This window comes from Poecilia mexicana, unplaced genomic scaffold (assembly GCF_051168715.1).
Source record: "Poecilia mexicana isolate PSO_F unplaced genomic scaffold, ASM5116871v1 scaffold_17, whole genome shotgun sequence".
Taxonomy (NCBI): Eukaryota; Metazoa; Chordata; class Actinopteri; order Cyprinodontiformes; family Poeciliidae; genus Poecilia; species Poecilia mexicana.
In genome coordinates, this window is record NW_028263386.1 from 16,273,493 (window position 1) to 16,295,323 (window position 21,831).

General features: G+C 38.8%; 4 protein-coding genes across 5 annotated transcripts; all 4 read left to right on the forward strand.

Annotated features, from left to right (window-relative positions):
* Positions 1-721: 721 nt before the first annotated feature.
* On the forward strand, positions 722-2,360 carry LOC106925684 (uncharacterized). The gene is made up of 4 exons (XM_015000128.2): positions 722-1,015; positions 1,090-1,206; positions 1,279-1,397; positions 1,501-2,360. Exons 1-4 carry the CDS (start codon positions 772-774, stop codon positions 2,263-2,265), a joined length of 1,245 nt encoding a protein of 414 aa, XP_014855614.2. The 5' UTR covers positions 722-771; the 3' UTR covers positions 2,266-2,360.
* An 874-nt stretch (positions 2,361-3,234) lies between these two features.
* Positions 3,235-11,539, forward strand: LOC106925685 (schwannomin-interacting protein 1-like). 2 transcript variants are annotated; one of them, XM_088014733.1, is made up of 7 exons: positions 3,235-3,500; positions 6,061-6,170; positions 9,128-9,245; positions 9,364-9,570; positions 9,969-10,092; positions 10,323-10,416; positions 10,501-11,539. In XM_088014733.1, exons 1-7 carry the CDS (start codon positions 3,318-3,320, stop codon positions 10,550-10,552), a joined length of 888 nt encoding a protein of 295 aa, XP_087870859.1. In that variant the 5' UTR covers positions 3,235-3,317; the 3' UTR covers positions 10,553-11,539. The 2 variants fall into 2 exon arrangements, with proteins under 2 accessions (XP_087870859.1, XP_014855615.1); XM_015000129.2 differs by lacking the exon at positions 3,235-3,500 and adding an exon at positions 3,845-4,327.
* A 2,220-nt stretch (positions 11,540-13,759) lies between these two features.
* Positions 13,760-15,234, forward strand: LOC106925686 (uncharacterized). The gene is made up of 5 exons (XM_088014670.1): positions 13,760-13,982; positions 14,144-14,185; positions 14,309-14,431; positions 14,572-14,613; positions 14,733-15,234. The coding sequence occupies exons 1-5, from the start codon at positions 13,902-13,904 to the stop codon at positions 14,868-14,870; spliced, it is 426 nt and encodes a 141-aa protein (XP_087870796.1). The 5' UTR covers positions 13,760-13,901; the 3' UTR covers positions 14,871-15,234.
* Positions 15,235-20,102: 4,868 nt separating this feature from the next.
* LOC148154771 (putative membrane protein C3orf80 homolog) lies at positions 20,103-21,753 on the forward strand. Its single transcript, XM_088014708.1, has one exon. The coding sequence runs from the start codon at positions 20,956-20,958 to the stop codon at positions 21,460-21,462; it is 507 nt and encodes a 168-aa protein (XP_087870834.1). The 5' UTR covers positions 20,103-20,955; the 3' UTR covers positions 21,463-21,753.
* The last annotated feature ends 78 nt before the right edge of the window (positions 21,754-21,831 follow it).

Below are 21,831 nucleotides of genomic sequence, written 5' to 3' on the forward strand. Positions count from 1 at the left end.
CATACATACCCACAGTTTGATACAGGGAGTCTGCTTTTTTGATCACAGTACGCAAGATTTCTTGTTTCAGTGTTAATTATCTGAACTTTGCTGTGCTGTTTGGAGGGCAAACAGCACAGCCGTGTTGCCATCTGAAGTTTGGTTGGTTTCATAGGCTTCATATTGAGAACAATTGAAATTTAGATCTTGTTGGTGCCTTTGTTGGTTAATTTATGAATACATTACTTAATTTCTTCACATTTATTTACCCGTGGGTTTATTTCTTTCAATAAATGGGAAACAGATGTAATCAAAGTGTTCAGTCAGAATATTCATTAAATATTTGTTCTTTTTTTTACTCTTTGGTCATGTTTTGGATGACTTCTGTTTGCATCTACTTGAGTAAAAACATTTTAAAGTTATGCTACTCTTGAGAGTATCTTTTGGGTACCCTACCAATTTTTACAGCTAAAGTTATTTGAATTGCATGCTGATTTGTGTGAGGTCATGGTTTTTAACATTCTTGTCAGCATTAAGATCTTCTTCTTCTTGATTTTAATGGGGGGTGACGTCCAACCATTCAGTTCTCTCTTTTGAGCAGATAAAAAAAGGGGTATAATCTGGAACAGAGGCTAAAGAATCACCAGTTTGAACCTAATTGGCAACAGGGGGTGAGCTGTGGCTGATTGGTTGATTCCTTAATTGAATCACCTGGCACTTAGATTGCATGTACTATTTAAAAGGTGTGCCTGAGACATTATCCATCATACTGAACTGTTGTGTTCCCTTGTTATGATGGAAGGTGGTGTGTGGCGTAGAAAATGGAAACCGATAGCTGCTGCGCTGCTCTTGTGTTCTTTAGTGCTTGGTCTAACATTTTTTAGCTGGCGAGAATTAACTAAAGCACTTAAGGTGGGGAGGAGTTCCGAAGTGGAAAATGCTACATTTAGTGGAAAAGAGTTTGAGTCGGCTCCTTCTGTGGCTGTTGGTCCAAAAATGGGATTAAATGATTCCTCAATCCAAGCTGACACCAATGGTAAGCCACTTTTCATGTCTCTAACTGTAATTTACCAACAAATGTTAAATGTTTTTTTGTGTGTGTGACCGAAGCTGGCGTGACTACGGGAGATGAATGGAGCACCGCTAACTCTTCACTTCACTGTGGCCCTAGCAAAATGAAATTCAAAGTGATGGGCCTGGGTGCTGCTGAGCTTCAACTGGACATCGGTAGGAGTCTCTATCGCAATTATTTAAATTGTCTAAACTTACTCGGCTAACTTATTGGGGGTTTTTTCGCAGGCAACTCGGAATATGTACCACTTACCCAGGTGCCTGAAGCTTGTGGCGTCTTGGTGAACCAGACCAAGCTTGGACTTGTTCTACTTGTTCATTATGACAGCTGTACAGTTTTACAAGAGGTAAGTAATTTTGCTCCCACTGCCTTTTAGACTCAACTTGTGTCTCTACAATTGAGTGTAAAAGCACAAGGCAATGTGTAATTTGACCTGTTTCCTGTTTCAGAATGGGACGTACATCTTCACAATGAGATGGAGGGGGAGTGGCATTAATTTAACCTGCACCATGTTTCCAATTTCTGAGGTGAACACAACAGAGCCTGCTCTTCCTTTAAAAGATGATTTGCCTCATGATTCCCTAAGCCTTCATCGTCTGAGACGCCATTTAAGATGGCGTCCCATGTACTTTCCTTGTAGTCCACATAAACGTTATCCACTCTGCCTGTATACCCCGCCACCGCCAACTACGACCACCTCGCCTCCTCCCACCACGACCACTACTGTCACAGCTCGCCCAATTTATAAAAATCCCTACTTCTGGAAAAGACTCCTTGCACTCTACCCACTGTATTCTCGCTACCTTAAAGAGCAGGCTCATCCCCTGCAATCCTATTACCATGCTTATAGACGTCCAGTGTGGCAAATGTATCCCCAAGTGGCTCCGAAGCCTCAGGTAGCTAACCACCCCTTCTACCAATTCTTCATGGATTACTTTACTACCACAATGCCAACAACTACAGCCAACATGCCAAGCAGTTACTGCCCATACGCTAGAAGGACTGGTCCTTTTGACAGGCTGTTTTTTGCTCCAAGAATGTCATTTGGACATCACGAAATGCCAGACGATCAGCAAAATGTGTCTCCGCAGATCAGCTCTGGATACCAAAGTCCAGAAAATCATGACTCTTTCTGGGAGTCATTCCCTTTGCTTTATCACACCGCAAGCCAAGATGATCCATACCTTGATTGGGAGGACATAACTCCTAGATAAGAGGCAATGCTCTCCTGTAACAGAAGCTGAACTGTTCTCCTTTGTAGGTGCCTGAATCTCCTGAGAGTTTAATAAACATCTTTAACTTTGAACAATGTCTTGTCTGGGGATTTTTTTTTTTTAAGGTGAAACTTTTTCTTTCCTTGGTGGCGCTTTAAGGCGTTTACAGCCAGGATCCAGAACTCCAATTCTATATTGTACTGAAAGACACTGTTTACTGAGGTACACTCTTTCTCAACTGTACTATGTTTTGAAAATCTGATTTTAAACATGCTAGCCAGTAGTATATTGACATCAGGGAATTGGTTCCAAACTCAACCAACACCAGATGGCATCAATTTCCAGATAAGTGGAAATCTTGTATTCTACAACTCTTTGCCTCTACATTTGTTCCAAATTTTGGAGCCTTGACTTCAAAATGTAAAGTTACACTTGGGTTTGACCATATTTTGGACATCACTCATTGGTCCTTTACAATGTTGAAATTTGAGTAATTTTTAGTAAACTGTAATCCATATTGGCCATGTGAATATATTTATAAAGCTATAAAGAATAAACTTATAAAACATTAAGTTTAAAATTTACTAATCGGCAGGTGTTAACTTTATATTGCAGAACATGTGCGCGTTCACCCCATTCTGTCTCTTTTTATACATTTCCGCATGGTGCTCTCTCCCTTGGGCGCCCTCTGATGCTGCATGTGAACGAGGAACATTTACACTTCACTGAAACTGGGCTCCATGTGACGGTGAATGTGCAACACTACACACTCTGAGAACAGTGTCTTTTCTTTCTCCATAGTCCCTTGGAATAGCTGTGTTTTGAGTGGTACTGAGCTCCAAGACGATCCTAAATACCTTTTTTAAACGAGATGGATTTAGGTTGGTATGCATAATTCAAATACATGAAGGAGCTTTTGGAAGTCAAAGGTTTTTTTTTTTTTTTTTAAATCTTAAAATTTTGCTTGAATTTCACCTTCAACACCAAATTTTGACTGTTCCACTCAGTTGGTCTTTCTGGAAGGATACGATGTGGATTTGGCAGAATTAGAAATGTTCAGAGGGGACACACCAGGCCACTGGTGGGAGGACAGTGACGGCAGCAGGGATGCTCAGCACCACGGAGGACGCTGCATGGTTGAGAGCCCCAGCTGGGCCGATGAAGTCCAGGACATCTTGGTGCCACAAGCTGAAGGCTGTTACTGTGGGGGACGATCCAGGCTGTCCAGCATTTCTGTGAGTGACCGAGTTACTGCTTCTCAAATATGTGCGCACAATATAAATATAAAAGTTAATATACTGTTCTTGAGAGAATGTCCCTCTGTATGCTGGGTATTTTTAGTTCTGCGCAGATGACGGATGAATGATGATTCAAGATGCTTTGATCGACCCACTGCTTCACTGTGACACAGCACTCTGAGGGCAGAGCGTTTTAGTACGTTTGAGCAGATGCATCATCCGCTTCCTCCTCTCTCTTTTATGGCAGATTGTACTTTAATCCGTCCACATTAAAACAAAAAACTGGACAGGATCAAGGAGACAAGTTGGACAGAAGAGGAGGCCATGTTAGTGTCATCTGTTACAGAACCTTTTTCAAATGAATCAGGGCCTCTCTTGTTGTTTTGCCTTCCAGTAATGCAGTCTCATTCAGGACAGAACAGTACATAGTCTGACTCACCTGGAACTCGACTCCTTCACCAAATCTACATATCTTGTGTTTTTATTTTCAGCAAAGGAAAGACGGAGGCTAAACACAAGTGAGGAAGATGGAGGCACAGATAACAGATCAGGAAAACTGTAGCAGCTCTATCTCTCCCCTCCCTCTTCCACTCTCTACCATTTCTGTCTCCTCTTCTGCTTCCGTCTCTTCCCACACTTTGAACTCCTCCTCCTCCTTTCACTCTCTGATGCCTCTCCCCTCCCTGTGCTCTCCTCCCTCACTCTCCTCTCCTTGCATGGACCTGCAGTATACGAGAGCTCCACTGCAGTGTAGAGAAGGGCAGAGCGGCCGTGTTGGTACGATGCGTTAGAAGATGGTGCATCAGGAGAAACGCGTTTACCAGGTGTGTGGATTTGGGTTTGCGTTGGTGCGGGGATTCTGAGAGCAGAGTGTTTGTGACATGATTTTCACAGATATGGGGGATAGGTATCTGCGTAATGGGTGTGCAGCTGGAGATGTCAGCCATAATGGATGAGTTGGATGTCTGGAAAGGGAGTGGATGTTTTCACATGATTCCGATTTGTGCATCTCTCAATAATCTCTCACTTTTTATTTATATCAATTTAATCCTTATCTGGATTAACATGATCGTAAATCATTTTTGCGTCTTTGTAGTGACACTTGTCTTTTGTAAATTGCATTGTTGAAGGCTAAAAATAGGTTGAGGTGGTTATTCGGCATCACTGTGGTGTCTGGCGTTTTCCATTCCATTCATCAATATGTGCTTACTATGTTTCAAGGTGAAAAATGATGTTAGTGTGAGGAAGTGGGGGGGGGGGACATCTGGCCATCTGTTGTGGGGGAGCAAAATTGTAAAGACTCTCACCTGATTCATGCTCTGACATCACATCCTCATCTGAATGTGCGTCACAGAACCTGAGGTGCAGCTATGTAAAATTTTGTGAGTCTGACTAAATTTGGATATGATTTTTTGGTTAAAAATTTAGAGTCACTGGAGATGATTGTTTTGGTGCTAAAAAGGAATCTTGCACTCTAATTTGATTCCAAGACTAAAAATAAAAAGACTTTCTCCAAAATGAAAGGGTTCCTCAGCTTTCATACCGTACAGGAATAGGATAAAAAAACAAGTGTAGAAATCTAAAAGGAAGCTGAGCTGAGTGGAGCTAAAGAGTTGAAGCTGTGAACAAATGTCTCAAATAACAATGTAAAAGTAAGACTGGCCTGATGCATTGAAAACCTTTGTGACCCCTTACAAACTATTGCTTACCTGAGGGATCCTTGAATATAATTTATGCAAGACTTGTTGAGAAATACATCAGCTGATGGTGTTTGAGCTGAGAAAACCTTTTTAGGACATGTGTACAATTTGGAAAGTCGCTAGCCTTGCTTTTTCATTTTTCAAACAGTGCGAGAATGTAATGCACAATTCAGTGTTGTATAGAAAAATCAATAGAAGAGTGCCATCTAGTGGACCTTTGACTCTCCAGCAGGGAATTTAGATTTTTAATAATATATTTGGGTTTTGCTTCAGTTAAAAATCAAAACTGCACTTACCACAGGTTTGTGTTTAAATAACATGTTTCTCAAAGTGAAAGATTAAGAAAAATGTAACCATTACTTCAATTCACATGAATATGAATTAATGAATAAATCAAAAATAAACATACAAATTGTAAAAAAAAAACCAAAAATGTATTCTTACCTTTTCTGCTGATTTTGCGTGTTTTGTCATTTTTGAAAGTCTTGATGCAACACAGAATAAAGTTAATACCTTTGATATTCATTCATGACAGCAGCTCAGATGTGACTTCTTGTGACCTACCGGTCTATATATGGAGAGGCATCTGAGAAACTGAAGCTCTCAGATCTTTATCATTTAAATCACTGAAGAAATGTCTACCAAACATAACCTCTTGAAAGGGTAAAAACACTGTTTTTGAAACCTTTAATCATCCCTAGTATTATTATTGCTAGAAAAGCCTTTGTAGCTATAACCAATCAGCTCAGTCTCTGCTAATGTGCGGGGGAGATGAGTGGATGTGGCAGTGTAGGAGCCACACTTTTATTAATGTCCTTTATCATTCATGCGTGCTTCTTTTTTTTTTTTCCTGGTAGGCTCAGAGGAATGAGAGAGAGTCAATCAGGCAGAAACTTGCCCTTGGCAGTTTCTATGACGACGAGCCTGTCATCTATACCAGCTGCAGCAAGAGCACCCCAACCTCTCGGTAGGTTTCAATCTGTGTCTGTGAGTTACTGTGTGTTTGGTTTGAGTTTGATCAATATACTTTTTTTTTTTTTTTTTTTTTTTTTTTACTAAATGTAACAGAATTACTGTTCTGAATCTGTCCGTAGCTAACTTGAGAATGGGGTAGGGTAGCATTAATATTTTGTAAAGTTTCATCTTTTTTAAGTATGCATTCTTACACTGACTTCATACTTTAGTATATCACTTTTTAATGCTACTTACTCCGTGAATTCAACATATATAACAAAAGGATACAATAAAACTCCTGTTCAGTTTTGGTTCAATATTGTCAGTGGCCAACATCTGGCCACCATTTTCTTTGTTTGTGTTTGTTTTTGTTTTTCCAGGACTTCCCTATTAAGAACTGACTTTTCAAAACAACAACACAAACATATCATTATAAAAATGAGCTAAGTCACAGTGTCACTTCCTGTGCAAAAACAGAGACGAGCATAAAAATAAACATTAAAATGCTGTTCTGACACCACAAATAAGAAGTTAAAACATGACAGAAAAAAGCTGATAAAGTACAGTTATAGCTGAACGTCATTTTCCTCAGTCCTGATTAAAAGAAGTCAACAGTTTCTGCATACTGTTTTCAGTCTTTTTTCCCCAGAGCTGCAGGGCATATGAAATAAATGCTGCCGTTCCTTGTTCAGTTCTGCTCCTCAATGAACTGACTAAATGGTCTGATGACCTGAGGTGTCTCTGCCAAAACAGCAAATCTCAAATACATTCAGGTATTATAATGCCTAATAAAACACCAATAAGGATTTAAATTGTATATTTTTACTAACAGGGAGCCAGGGCAGTGACATTGTGTGATATAATCCATCTTCCTGTTTTTGCTCATGACTCTGGCAGCAGCAAAAATTCAGCTTTGTCAAAAATCTAATTATCACATAAGACAAATTTTATAAAGGATAGAAAGGTTAGCCTCTCAAGGATGATGTTTATCCTATCCCATGCTTACCATTCCTGCTTTTTCCTTCTATTCACTTTTCCATTAATATGACTATAGGACTTCGTGAATAGTCATCTTGCCTTCTGATTTTTTTTATTTTTTTTGTATTTTAAAACGATTTGATGATGTGCAACAAAATATTTCATTCTTGGAACTTTATTTTTAAATATCACTATGGGCCCTATTTGTGCAGATTAATATTTTAAAAGCAGAGCAAAAGAGAGTACTAATAAAAACACAAAATCCTAATGATTCATATTCCTAATATACCTAAAGTATTCTGCAAATTTTTTGACCAACCTGTGCTTTAGGTTCTTCCATCCATCCAACACATTTATCCTAACATGATACTATTTATCAAAGTGTGTTGGATTTATCATAGGGTTTAGCTCCAACGTCCTCAGAGGATAAACATGTTGGTACAGTGCTACCAACTGAGCCTCTGTGCTGTTCCAGCTTCAAACGTCTGTGGAAATGTATTTTGTGAGAAACGGAACATAACTTAGAAGAAAATGTTAAAATAAAAATTGTTGGATTTTGACAGACGGAAGTGTAAAACAGAAAGTAAGATGTGTCCTGTAAGGTCAGGTTCACTTCAAGGAGACAGACAGGAATCCCTCCAAGAAAAGCAGAACAAAGAGGTTCAAGTTTGGGAAGAACTGGTGTGAGCAACAGGGTGTATATTTACCCTCTGACATTTTGCAGAGGATAATATTTTGACCGTGGCATAACGTTCAGAAAACATTGCCTGTTTTGGTTGTCAATCATCCTTTATCTCCCCTTTCCAGTTATGTTTTCACACTTCCATTTTGTAGGCAGCAGCTTTCTCTTCTCTTCCTTTTTTTTTTTTTTTTTTGTTAGCTAAGATTTTATAACAAAAACCTTAACAACACAGCCTCATTGGTTTTATTTACATAGTAACATGATGGTTGTTGCTGTCCCCCAAAACTGACATTTCACATTTGTAATTGAGGTTTTGGAAGGCGTGCAGTGGAAGGCGTTGCTTGACATCACGGCTAATAACACGCACACACACACACACACACACACACAAAACTCATAACACCTGTGACAATAATGTTTCGTCATTTCTGGTCAACAAGCAGCCTTGACCTCTTGTAACTTCACACTATTTTCCACCCTGTTTACCTAACACCAAACCACACCTACCCTCTCACCCAGTTCAGTCTTTCTCGTTAACTTGAGGAAGCGCTCTGAGAAACGAGAAGTGATGCGTGATGCAATCCATTAAACTGGGATTGTGGTATGGGAGCCACGTGACCCCCAATATAGGTACATTATCATAGGGTTTAGCTCTAAGTGGAAATTCCAGCTCCACCTCATCCTGTTTGTGGGATGTATAACAAATTGTTCTGATCCTGGTTGTTGAGTAGTTTCCTTTCAGTAGGGGGTTGTCGTGGTGAGATATTGAATGAATAGCGCATTTATTGTTTGGAAAAACTGTGGTTGGGGGACACTGTGAGGTAACTAACTTGGCTGTTTTTTGTTGTTTTTTTTTCTCGATAATTACTTTCAATTTCGTTCTCTCCTAATGCTTATCGTGATAGCTTGAGCTAAAAATTTGTTTTAGATCCTGGGAATTCAATTAAGGCTCTGCATACGCTTAATTATTTCTAATTAATCTATTAATTAGCTTTAACATTTATGTATTTACTTTTTTTTTATTTTTTGCTGTCTACATTCTACAACTTCGGCCAAATTTGTTGATGTGTTCAAAGCTATTGGTGGTAAAAAAAAGAAGCTATTTGTGGATCTATTCAGAAACGATTTCTTTTTCACTTTTTTTTAATCTAAACATCTAATTTCCCTTACAATAGACATCAATCTTCCAAATTTTGAGGTTTTATTGCCGTCTTGTGCAAAAACAAAAAGAACACACATGGAGTTAAAAGTTTTGCCTTTTAACTCCAAGTTTGGTGTCAACTAAAAACCTTTCTTATTTTTCCTCTCAGGCTGCAGAGCGGGGTGAATCTGCAGGTTTGCTTCGTCAACGACAGCAGCAGCGACAAAGACAGCGATGCTGAGGACAGTAGGACCGAGACCAGCTTGGACACGCCGCTGTCACCGATGGTATGCACCAGCAGATACTCCCTTAGGCGTCCCCTAAGCTCCCCTCGTGCATCACAGTCGCATAAAAACGCACCCCGGCTGCTGCGACTTTCCACTAACTCCCTCACTTCCCGTGCAGAGCAAGCAGAGTTCGTCACTGTCGGACCGGGACACGGCGGAAGAGGACTCCGATCCGTTGGACGACTGCAGCGGCTTCTGGCGGGTGCAGAGAAGGCTGCAGGAGGAGGCACGTGTGGCGCTGGCACTGGCTCGACCCATGGCTCGCATGCAGGTGGAGGTGGAGAGGCAAATCCAGCTGCACAGACGTTCGCCTGTTGCCGACCTGGTTAGTCAGCGAGAAAGAGATAAGATTCATTGCTGTGCCTTTTATGAGACAATAAAATATCCACAGCAAATGAAAAGGGGAAACAAGATGGAAATGGAATGGCTGCTTTTACAGTAAACACAATAAAGATGACATTAGGGACTTGCTGGGCTTCAGTAAACTGTCAATTGTCTGGTTTGTGTGTGCGCGCGTGTGTGTGTGTGTGTGTGTGTGTGTGTGTGTGTGTGTGTGATGCAAGAGAAAACCCCTGGTAAGTGAAGGCCAGCATGTTTGTCCCACTTTTTTTTTTATAGTTGGGGAATATTTGCAAGGCCCGTTTAAAGTTGACAAATTCTTGAAAACAACTCGATTTTGCTACTGTTCTGATGCGCAACAATTCGTTTGTATGTGTCTTTCAGCTCCCTCATCTGCCCCACATCAGTGAGGGGTTGGTGAAGTGGAACCTGAAGCACGGGGACATGAGGGACATGAGTCTGGGACAGCTGCAAGTCATAACAAACGACTTACACTCACAGATTCAGAGTGAGTACGTCACACAACACAAGCATGCATACAAGCTCTTAGAAACCAGAGAAATGGGAGTTCCATGACCTTCCAAATTTTGTGGTTACCTATGTCAATGATACTTAAAGGCAGTCATATCATAATTTACTCTGGTACTTTAGTGGGCAACATATTAGTAAACAAAATTATTTTCAGTTGGCACCATTTAGGGGCTTTCTGACATATACAATTTTGATCATCTCATGCAGATCTAAACGAGGAGCTGGTGCAGTTGTTACTAATGAGGGACGAGCTGCATGTGGAACAAGATGCTATGCTGGTGGACATAGAGGACCTAACCAGGTATTCTTCCACTTTGTACCAGAGATCCAGTGTTTCAAATGAGTGAATTTACGTGCCTTTAACTTTCGCTCTTCTCTGCTGCAGGCACGCGCACAGCCATCAGCGGCACCAGACAGAGAAAGCGGTCTCTAAATAAACATCCTTATCCACACGTCTCCTTTTGCACGCCATCCAGCCTCCCATGCCACAGACTGTTGCTGGTGTTTTGTGTTTTCACTAACTCGAGCCATGGTCATGATGTTTGGAAAATCCCCCCCTCCCCCCCCAAAAAAAAACAGGCCTATAGCATGAACACGCATGCAGTTTATCGCATCGTGTGACTCAGTCAGAAAAGCCCCAAACCAAAGTCAAAAGAGAATAAGGTCACTAATTTAAAAACGGGCACAAATGAGTTGGTGCAGGCTTCTCATTCCCACTAGAGACAAGTCATGTTGTATAATTGTTTGGATGAGGGGAATCCTGTTGCCCAGTTTGTATTCTTGCCATCCTTTTAACATTTGGTGAATGTTGCACAGATCTCTTATTTTCGGGAACAACTCTCAAGCCTTGTTTTCCCTTTTCCTTTCAGGACATTGATTTAAACCTCTCAACGTGCCGCACCAAACGCTTGATTTTCTTGACGTGCTCTGTGTATTTGTAAAGTGTATCATTTATTCCACTATGAGCACTGTATCAAAGCCGTTTCATTACTGAAATTCACTTTTAGCATCTTCTGCTTGCAACAGATTTTACCGTTTTGTTTCTATTGATAGTGCAAGAACATCAAGATAGTTTAATAAAAAATAAAATAAAAATGGAGTCGTGTAAAAGTACAAACCTCCAGATAGGAAATATGCAAAATCATGTTTTATGCTTTATTTGCTTATGCTGACCATAAAACATGTTGGTTCCATATTAACGCATAAGAGTCAGAGAATAATCTATTTTATGTGCGTACATGTCAAAAGAGACTTTATTTAAAGAATGATTAAATCGATTAGATGTTCGGTGTTTCCACACTCAGCTTTCTAAGAATGTCTATTCACACAAAGATGAACTTTATATTGTTTGCTTCATTAAGAAATGTACTGTACAACGATTGTAATAACAAATCCAGTAATAAATGTTTCAATTGTGAACTGAAGTGAGCTGCATTCAGCTGGATTTCAGAGGAATCTGTTCAAAATGAGTGCTTTGAAAGTTTCACGCTCCTCAGAAACCACTAATAGAATGTGCGATTTCCTTGAAACCGAAAGGCGACGTGACGTCAACTCTCTCATTAACACATTTATTTCGTACTTTTAAAAACCAACCACTGCTGGGTTTTCGTCCTCATTCACACATTCACGCTTCTGACTGTGCGACAACTTTTGAAAAAGGGTTACAGGAAGCAAGCGGGAAACCACTCTGATGAGAATAACTAGGTAACCTACAAAAAATGACATCAGACATTAAGAAATGGCAACTAGGGAAAATTGGGCTGAAAATCAGGCTAGTTACAAAAGTGGTTATAGGTATAAGAAGACACTTTTGATTGGATCTTTTATGGGCTCAACAATGCTAGTTGGAAAAGCACTTAACACCTATAAACAAGAAGAATGAGAAAAATATCTCATAAGAAGCCATGGGAAAACCAAAATTAACTTAAGAGATTCATTCGCAGCATATTTCATTGATTTAAATTTAGTTATTTAAAGGAGCAGTATTATGCATGACCCAGACACAAAGTGGCATTTTATAGAACAATCAAAGAACCGTTATTATACAAATGCTGTACTGTGTAGAGCATAACATAATTTGACACGAGGAACCAAGAACAGAACCTCTCGCACAGAATATTCATCTTGTTCAACAGTGCAAATACCGATTTCTGATCGAGATAATATCTGACCTGCAACATACTGTCAGCATGCGACTTTATCTGGCAAAAATAAATGTGAACTGCTATTGAGAAGAGTAGAGATCAATAATTTAGGCATAACACCAGCTGTGTCAAATGAGACTGATATTTTGAAGCGAGAAGGCGCGCTTATTGTGCCCCGTCGTGATGGCTGTTAGCCAGGAAAGGCTGCTTGTTGGTACAGCATTTTGAGAGAATGTTGCAACAAGAAAGTGTAACAGAGTGGCAGACATTCAGTGTTATTCGACAAATTCAACTATGAATTCCAATGAGGCTTGTCTGATTAAAAGTACAATTTGAAAACTGTAAAAGTCTTTAACAAGTAAACAAACCCACATTTCTGCATGATAACCGTATGTTCATTGGTCTAATGTAATATTCTAATCCTAAGTGTAAACCCACAGTCATCAGTCTGTGTCTAATTAATCAATGTAATGTGTTTTACTAGAACTAGTTTACTGACATAAATTAACTTTCAATAATATTCCAATTTACTGAATATGGCTGTAATACAATAGTGTAATTGCACTGTGTGTGCTAGAGTAATGAATAGCATTAAAGGGTTATTTCCACATTTTGTAATTTCTGCACTTGAGCTGTTCTGATTCAAAGTCTACAACAATTTTAAACATTTTATTATATATGTCATACCATAAAAAGGGAACATTTTCAGTTTTCCTTTCATGAGAATTTCTTTATTACTGTTATTTTGACTGGATTTTTGTTTCAGGGTCAACATAACCATAATACACAACTGCATCCAATGAAAGAGTGACCCGTGGCTCTTGTGAAGCTCAAGAGCGTCTGCACAAAAGTGTTTCAATTAGAACGTCTCATTCTTCAAAATGTATTTGCTGCTTTTTTATTTAATGAAAAATTTCTTTCTTTTCTCTTACAAGAAATGAAATACATCCAGCTTAGCTTTGAAAATTTTTGAATGGAGAATTGTGAGGCAGTATGAATGTGGAGGGCGAAAATAGCATCAAATAATATTATCACCCTTCCTTTCAGTATAAATGTCAGTGGTTAACACAAGAGTAACCTCACAGATTTGCTAATGTTATTTCCAGTTTCACCCTGACCTTCAATCTCTAAAGGAGGAATGACGTGACAAAGCACTTTCAGTTTCAAGAAATAAATTTAAAAAAAGAGAGAAAATCCCTACTTAGGGTATAAAACCCTTGAGGATGCCTGAGTTGAGACAGATACGCTCAGAGAATTCAACTCAAGTCCAGGATGCCACTCATGAAGCTCTGTGAGTATCAAGTGATTTCTCTGTGTATCTCAGCAAGAAAATAATTAGAAGACTAGAGTTTTTAACATTACTCTGTGTGTTTATTTTGCTTTTTGTTTTTCTTTTATTATCAGCCTTCACTCCTGTGCTGCTGCTCCTGGCACTCAGCTGCCCTGCATGGGTGGTCAGCCGGTCACTACCACTGACGCCCAGCGGTCAGATGACCGACTCCTGTGTCTTTTATGCACGGATGCTTCTGGAAAACGTCACAAATCTTCTGGCGCCGGACGATCCGGTAGGTGACTCGGTGAAGGTTGACTTCTACGATGTTGCGTTTGGGGTGCTAAACCTCTCTGCTCCCAACAGACAAGGATGTTCAGTGGGATGAACTGCACCAGGCACAACATGCAGCTGAACTTGAAGACCAACACGTCCACTGTGTGTTCGCCACAGGTACAGACAATGACGTTGGCATTGCTTGGCGGCATTTTTGACATTTGACATAAAGAGAAGTCACAGAAGTTGTGCTGCATATCAACTTTATTTTTTTTTTATTTTATTTTTTTTTTATGAAAGTGGTTTTAATGGGTTTTTGTAAACTGTTTGTCCCACAGGGTTCGGTATGCTCTGGGGAAACTACATCAGCGTTTGATCGGGTAGGCATCTAAATAGCTACCTAATAAAGTTTTATGTGTTTATTTTTTTTTTTTTCTGTCAATAGAATTCAAGGCGTCACTTTTCTTGAGTCTGAAGGTGATGTTTGTTGTTATTCCGTGCAGGAGTCGTGTTTGAAAGACATCGGGACCGACCTGAGCTACTACTACAACGTTCTCTCCAGTCAGCCGGATTCTGACGGTACTCTTGGTTCTTCTGTTCTCCTCCCCCTCAGAGAGCTCATGGAGGTTTGTCAAACATTATCACCATTGCTTTTTGAACTGATACTTGTTGCTTTGTAAGCATTTGTACTTCTTTTCATGCTGCAAACTGAACTCTATGGAAAAAAAAACTGAAGTGATTTCTCTCTTTTTTTTGTAATCAACAGAATTGCTTTAGCTCATCTCTAACAGACTTGAGCTCAAAGGAGGTAAGCCTTAGCTGTTCTCTCAAAAACTAGCGAGAAACATATTTCTGATAAACCCAAGCACAACTTTACCAGACGAGCTGCTTCCACAAAGCCCTAATGATGCCTCTGTATTTCTTCAGGCTTCTGTGGACCATTCGAGCACCAACGGCTTCAATCAACGGAAGCTCCTCTGCAAGATCATGAAAGGCTTCCACGTCCGCACCATCACGATCAACCGAGCCATTGGCTACATGAACCTCGGTGAACACACTAACTGAACCCTCACCGATCTCCAGAGCAAGAAACAAGCAGCAAGGAACCACTTCTCAAACAGTTAAACTACACCGTGCTACTATAAAAAAAAAAAAGAAAGAAAGAAAATCCAACTCTAAAAGAAACACTGAAGTCTATGTTTTATAATGGAATATTATTTATTATTTTCTTTGTAAGTCTGTGATGATTCTATTTAACATCAAGATGATGTGTGACAGTGTACTTTTATAAAGTATATTTTGGAACATGTGATATTTACATAATGTAATAATGTTTTGTTTTTTATTCGGGACTATTTATTTTAACTATTTATGGTGATGTTATTTACTTGGTTCTAAAACTGATCAAATAAACTTATTTTTTCCTGCATGATACCTGATGTTCTATCTTGTTTTTAAATCGTTGATTCTCGCTCATTTCACAAGACAGAATGATTCAATTTGGAATTAAAAATGACAACTACAGTTAATAAAACCTAAATTTTATTAAAAAAACAAACAAAACAAAAACTGTGCAGTGCCATTCAAAAGAATGCATTCCCCACCTGAGTGTTTACATTTTGTCACATTTAAAACCACAATCCTCCAGAAGTGTCAGATGTAAGATAACACATGATTTTCAGTTATTTTATTTAGCAAATTAACATCCGAATATGTATCTGTATCTGTGTGGAACCATAACTACAAAGACTCTGCACACTACTACAATTTATTTCTTCACAAAATTACTCATGCTCAGCAAAACCGACTAGGAGGCACACGTAAACATCAGCTTTCAATTCCTGCCAGAGATTTGAAATTCGATTTGGGTGTGAATTTTGACTTACTGAAACAGATTAATATTCTTTAACACTCCACTGCAGCTCTGGCTGTACATTTAGTGTAGTTGTCCTGCTAGAAGGTGAACCTCCACACCAGTCTATAGTCTTTCATAGCCTCTAACAGGAGTTCTTTCAGGACTGTCCTTTGTTTTTCTTCACCTATCTTCCATTAACGTTGGCCATCTTCCCTTTATGTGCAAAAGAATTTGAACACCAGGCTTCATTCTCATATTAAACTGCTGTTATAGCAAATCATTTTGATTTCTCTTGATTTAGACTAGTATTCAGACTTAACATCAGTCTGTGGCGTTGTTTACATTCCTTTATGTTGAGGAGCTGAGGTGTGAACATACCAGCTTTCATTTTCTCAAAACATAGTTATGAATTCACCAGCGCAGTCATAAGATTCCTGAACAGTCTGTAAATGAGCAACTTGACCTGTAAGCTGTGCACGTAGGTTAGTTGAGGGGATGATGTTTCGAAAGTGCAGGTTATCCACTGTCTGTTACTGAAAAAAAATGTACTGAAAGTAAATATTTGGTTTTTTTGTGGCTGCTGAGGCTGAGAGAGACCTATGATGTCAGAGGTGGCTGCCTCTGTGGGAAGCAAGGATTACCCTCCTAAAGAGTTTATTTCATCTTTATGAATTAAACTGAGGTATGCCACCTGTTTTAAAACTACTTAAGTTAACCACAAAATCTCATATTAAAGTTACAATCTGTTAAAGTTTACTTGGGGTTTTAGCTCGTGAAGCTCAAAGTTAATCAAAGTTCAGCATATCATTTTGTTGAAGAAAAAAAATCATCTTGAGTTTTCCATGATGTATTTTGTCATTTGCTAATAAGCAAAACAGTCTTTGAAAATCACATCCTATTCAAATTTTTAATTATCTGTAAATGTAGTCATCTGTGCTTCTCAAAATGTGATTTTTATCAACTTCCTAAAATAATTGCCAATGTCATTTTTTGTCAAGAAAAAGTAAGATCACCAGGTCTTTTTTTTCTAAAGATCTTATAAAAACAAATCACTTTTGGCAAAAAATGACTGAGCCCCTTATTTTAGGAAGTTGATAATAGTAATATCACCTTAATAAATAGTGAAGCTATTTTTTATTTTGTTCAATTCCGAATGAATATTAATACTAATTAATATTAATAAATTAATGATTAATACTAATAAAATAATACTGATTAATACTAATTAATCAATCTTAATTGATTAATATTGATTAATAAATCAATTAATAGTAAGTAATTGATTAATTAGTAGTAAACAGATCAATATATTCTGTAATATATTTGTTAATATTTAATGAATAAATATGAATTAATTAATAATTAAACATAACATTAATTGATTAACAGTCACTGATATTAATATTATTAGCAATATGATTAATAATATTTGATTTTATGTTGATGTTTACAAGCATTACCTAGGATTTACAAGAAGACCTTCATTTGTTTAAGCTGACGGTCTCAATCATTTGTTGATTTTGTTACCATAAAACCACATGATAACAAACATGTAGAAGAATTTTCCTGTAACCACTACCTTGATTGTTTAATTCACCCTGAACGCTTAGCTGTGCTTGCGTACACATCGTTTGGAAAGTCCAGCGTCTTACAAGCCGATAAGTCTAATCATCACTGGAAAAGGCTTTGGGGTTTTAATAGGACTATTACAAAAAGAGAAAAAAAATATTTTAGTTCCTCTTGTCCAGCATTCTGGCTTTATATTGATAATATCCAGTGTAATCCAGCGAGCAACTTTCTTATTTACAGAAAAATGATAAGAAGGTGTTAAGGCGCCACCGTACCGACAACTTTTACCAGAGAACTATGTCCTGTACATCACCCAGCGGATGCCCTAAAATACCACTCATAAGAATCTTTCCCATGCATCCCATGATGTGCCAACCTTTAGTCTTGGGAGTGACTAAAGTTGCGGGAAGGATGTTTCAAATGTGCAGGTCTGCAACCTGTTATTCATAAAACAGTACTGAAAGTGAATAGTTGGTTTTGTTTTGTCAGCTTTGGTTTGTATTGTTTCCTTGTCGTGTGAACAAGCTCTTCGGATGTTTGTGGTTGCTGAGGTTGAGAGGGACCTGTGATATCATCTCTGAGAATATATCAAAAGGAAAAAAAAACTCAGGTACTCAAGATATAAAGTTCAATTTATTATTACTGCAAATTTATTCACCATATTAAGTGATACTAAGCTGCTATATCTGGGCAGAAACCAGAAACCACAGATGTAAAAATGTCATATCGAACTGTTAGAAACTTTTTTATTTATAGCAATATAAAATGAGTTGTTTGGTCCCTGAAAAAAAATTACTAAAGCAATCAAGATGTAGGAGATGCATATAAAATCCCCTGTGATTTCATAATTGTTAATCATGAAACATTTTTACTTGCTGCGATAATACACATCATGATTTTATTTTAGAAATTTTCATCAGCCTCACATTCATTAATTTCAATCTCACAAAATGTTTGCAAAGGAATCTCAGTTGTAAAAAAGTGGCTACAATACTGAATCATACGTGGTGCTCTAAATGTACAGAATTTATTTTTCATCTGTCATTGGTTTGGTCTTAAGAAAAACAACAAGGAAGTAGAAAGAAGGAAGTTACTAAATTTAACCATTCCAGTGTTAAAATGCAGTTTATTAAATTCTATATCTGGTCGACTGAAAAGTGTATTTATTGAGAAAAGGAAACTAATGAAGAAGCCGATCTCTGGTAAATGTATTTTTTTCACTTGTCACATTTTGTTTCATGCTGAAATCACAGAGGACTTGCACTTCAACTTGGACTTTAAGACCTATTAATAACTACTTAGACATGATTTATTTGACCCGTTTATGTTCACCAAACACATATCATGGTCAAATATTACTATTATGTTCGTACACAAATAATGTCTAAAAAAAAACTAAAATAATCTATCAATTACATGAGTCCAAAGTAGCAACTCTGCCAAGCCCAGTGGCTTGAACCTAAAATTAAATAAAAATACATAAAAGCTGTGAAAATATTAAGAAAATGCTAAGCAGCATTTGTGAAGCTTTACCATAAAGTACTTTTGAATATTAACAATATTATGGACATTTACTTAATCAATTGCTTAATTAACAATATTTCTTTCTTCAGACAACCCAACTTTAATTTTATTACAAATATGTTTGAAGAACCTCAAAGTCATAACAAGGTAGGTTATGTTTGTTACAAACTTATAGCATTATTCTTGGTTATTCACCGTCCCTGTAAACTCAAGAAATAATGTCATGCAGCTTTGTTGCCATCTTGTGGAATTTTAAGCGTACAGCACTTGTGACTTATGAGCAGAAACTAACAAATAAATAACAAACAAACAAAAAAAAAATGCTAAAGAAAAAAATTAATTATGAACTTTTATTCAGAGCAAAGTCGAGGAAAAACACGCTTATAAAGAGCTGGTGGCAGTCATAAATAGGCAGGAGCCTTAATCACCTGCAGCTGCGGCTATATCTTTAGTGGACTGAAGGCCCACTATCTTCAAAAGGTGTCTTAGAATGGGTCGCAACTTGCGATGAATCATATCCTGGTGGCTCATAATGTTTACAGAGGGTCGGCTGGACTACAGCTGGGGTTCACGAGCAAGCAGCCCACAATCTTTGGTCATAGCAAACTTCGGGGGGGGTAGTCCAGCCTCAGCTGTCGGCCACAAGGCAGCAGCAAAGCTCAGCAGAGTGCTCTATCAAGTCCAAGGACTCTGAAGTGCTTTACACCTTTCATTCACCCATTAATTGCTGAAGGTAATCTACATTGTTGGCACAGCTGCCCTGACACAGCCTGGTGGAACCAAGGCTGCCATTCAGTCAGCGCCACCAGGCCCTCTGACCACCACCAGCAGGCAAGGCAGGTGAAGTGTCTTGCCCATGGACACAACTGAAATCAAACCAACACCCCAATGGTTACAGCAGAAACTCATTGCCCCATTCAATCTTATAGACTACACCACAGAATTTCCTGGGTAATCATGTAAAGATAAAATATTTAGTCACATTTTTTATTGTGCAACACGTAATATAACACTAACCTCCTCCCAGTTTATGGGCCTTGGTATAAATTGCTATATCAATTTATTTAGCATTGGATTGCCTTGAAACCACACAGAGAGAGAAGTGTACATGTAAAGAATGCATTGTTTGCATCACAGATACAAACAACGCATCTCTGACAAGAGCAAAGATTCATCTGCAGTAACTTGATACTGACTCGTGTCAATTTAGAAGACATCCAGACATGCTTTTAAGGGCCACTTCCTGCCATTACAACCCACAACCTAATCACGCAGTCACTTTATCGATTATCTTTGCTAAGGCTATGATGTAACACAAAATGCTGGCTTCACCATTGCCAGTAAAACGACCCCATACAGATTTAGCTCCTTTCTTCTTCTTTTTTCTGGGCAAAATTACAAAAGCATGTGCAACGCCGTTGTATTTTGTAAAATTCAGAAACTGTCCAATGAGTAGTGTTGTTTTTTGTTTTGTCCCCCACCCGCCTCCCCCCATCAGTAAAAGGACATCATGTTGTGCTTTGTATCGACGTCGCAGTAAGTGGATCAACGCATTGCATTGCGCTGACCCAGCTTGACCCACAAGTGAATACTAAACCTTATTGCAAATGGATCTTAGTTGCGCTCTTGCCAGAGAAGAGTTTTAGACCATTTGCTACGTCAGCGTCACAGACAGCGTGACCCCCGCCCTTTTTCTTTTTTTTTCCTACGGGAGGGCGTGTACGCTGTCCGTGGTCCTGAAACAATCCCACACCTCTTCTCGACATGACTTTCCTCACGCTGTTTTGGATTTGAAGACCATTTTTCTTTGTTTCCACGAGTCCAATTCTCGATTAGGAATTATGTCCATGAGTGGGTTTACGACTTACCAACACACTGAACGTCTGATACGTCGGAAGGACTTCTGAGTACAATAAAAAGTTAAAGCCGGGCTTGTTGGAATAGTGTGTTTTTGGGAAGAAAAAAAAAACTATAGGCTGATTGCCAATTGTTGAGAACTTAAGGCTCAAACTCAGAAGCTTTAATCTGGTCGCTTTGTTTTTCCTCTGGGCATGCGGTGACTTGTTGGTTCTCTATTTCTATGTTTCAATCCAGGAATCTTTCGACGCATCATTCATCCACTCCTAGATTTTTAGAGCTTGAGAGTTTTTTGTTTTGTGGGTTTTTTTTTTTTTTTTTTTTTTGGTTCCGATCCCAACAGATATGTCTTCCAACAGATGCGGAACACTGATCGTTTTCAGTGTTTACCTCCTCACCCGCACACTTGTTTCCTCGATCCGAAGATGCGAACTGGGCATCTGCAGGGACGACCAGATCTGCTGTAAAAACACAACGATCGACTCTTGCTGCAAAACTCACGTGGACAAGACTTACTACAACATCGCCATGGTCACCCGGAAACTTTCCGGGGTGCTCATCATGCTGCTCCTCTTCGCCCTGGGATACTTTATCCAGAGGATGCTGTGCTCCAAATCCAGGCAGCACAGCCCGCCGCTAAACGGACAGCCGCCGGTCACCCTCTCACAAGAAATGCTCATGGAGAGCTGTTCGCGGGACACCTTGGCTGATCCACCTCTAGCTTCTGCTGCAGCTGTGACTCTGCCCACATATGAGGAATGTCGAGATCTCCCGACTTACGAAGAGACCATTAAGGACGGAAGCAAAGGACGAGCGGGCCCCTCCAGGATGAACGACGCGGATATTGTTTGAACATGCTTGAACTTTCATTATTTGTGATCTCCTGCTAATGTTTCTATTTTATGACTTAAACTGCTTACTTTATGAATTCACCGCATTCCCTCGTCTGACCATTGCTGACATAATTTGCTTGTTTACTGATCAGAGTAAAATAAGTTGAGAAATGCGAATGTTTCTCCCCCGTGGCTTTTGTTGGAACATTTCCAGAAGGGCAAGTGTAACACACGTCTGTTTGAAGTTTAAATAATGTAATTCTTGATATTGCGTTATTAAGCAACGATTCGAATACCGGCTCCAGCTAGAAATAGTTGGTGCTAAAACAATATTTCAGTACTATGATTTAACTTCCGATTAAAAATTAAAAAGATAAAAATTAAACAA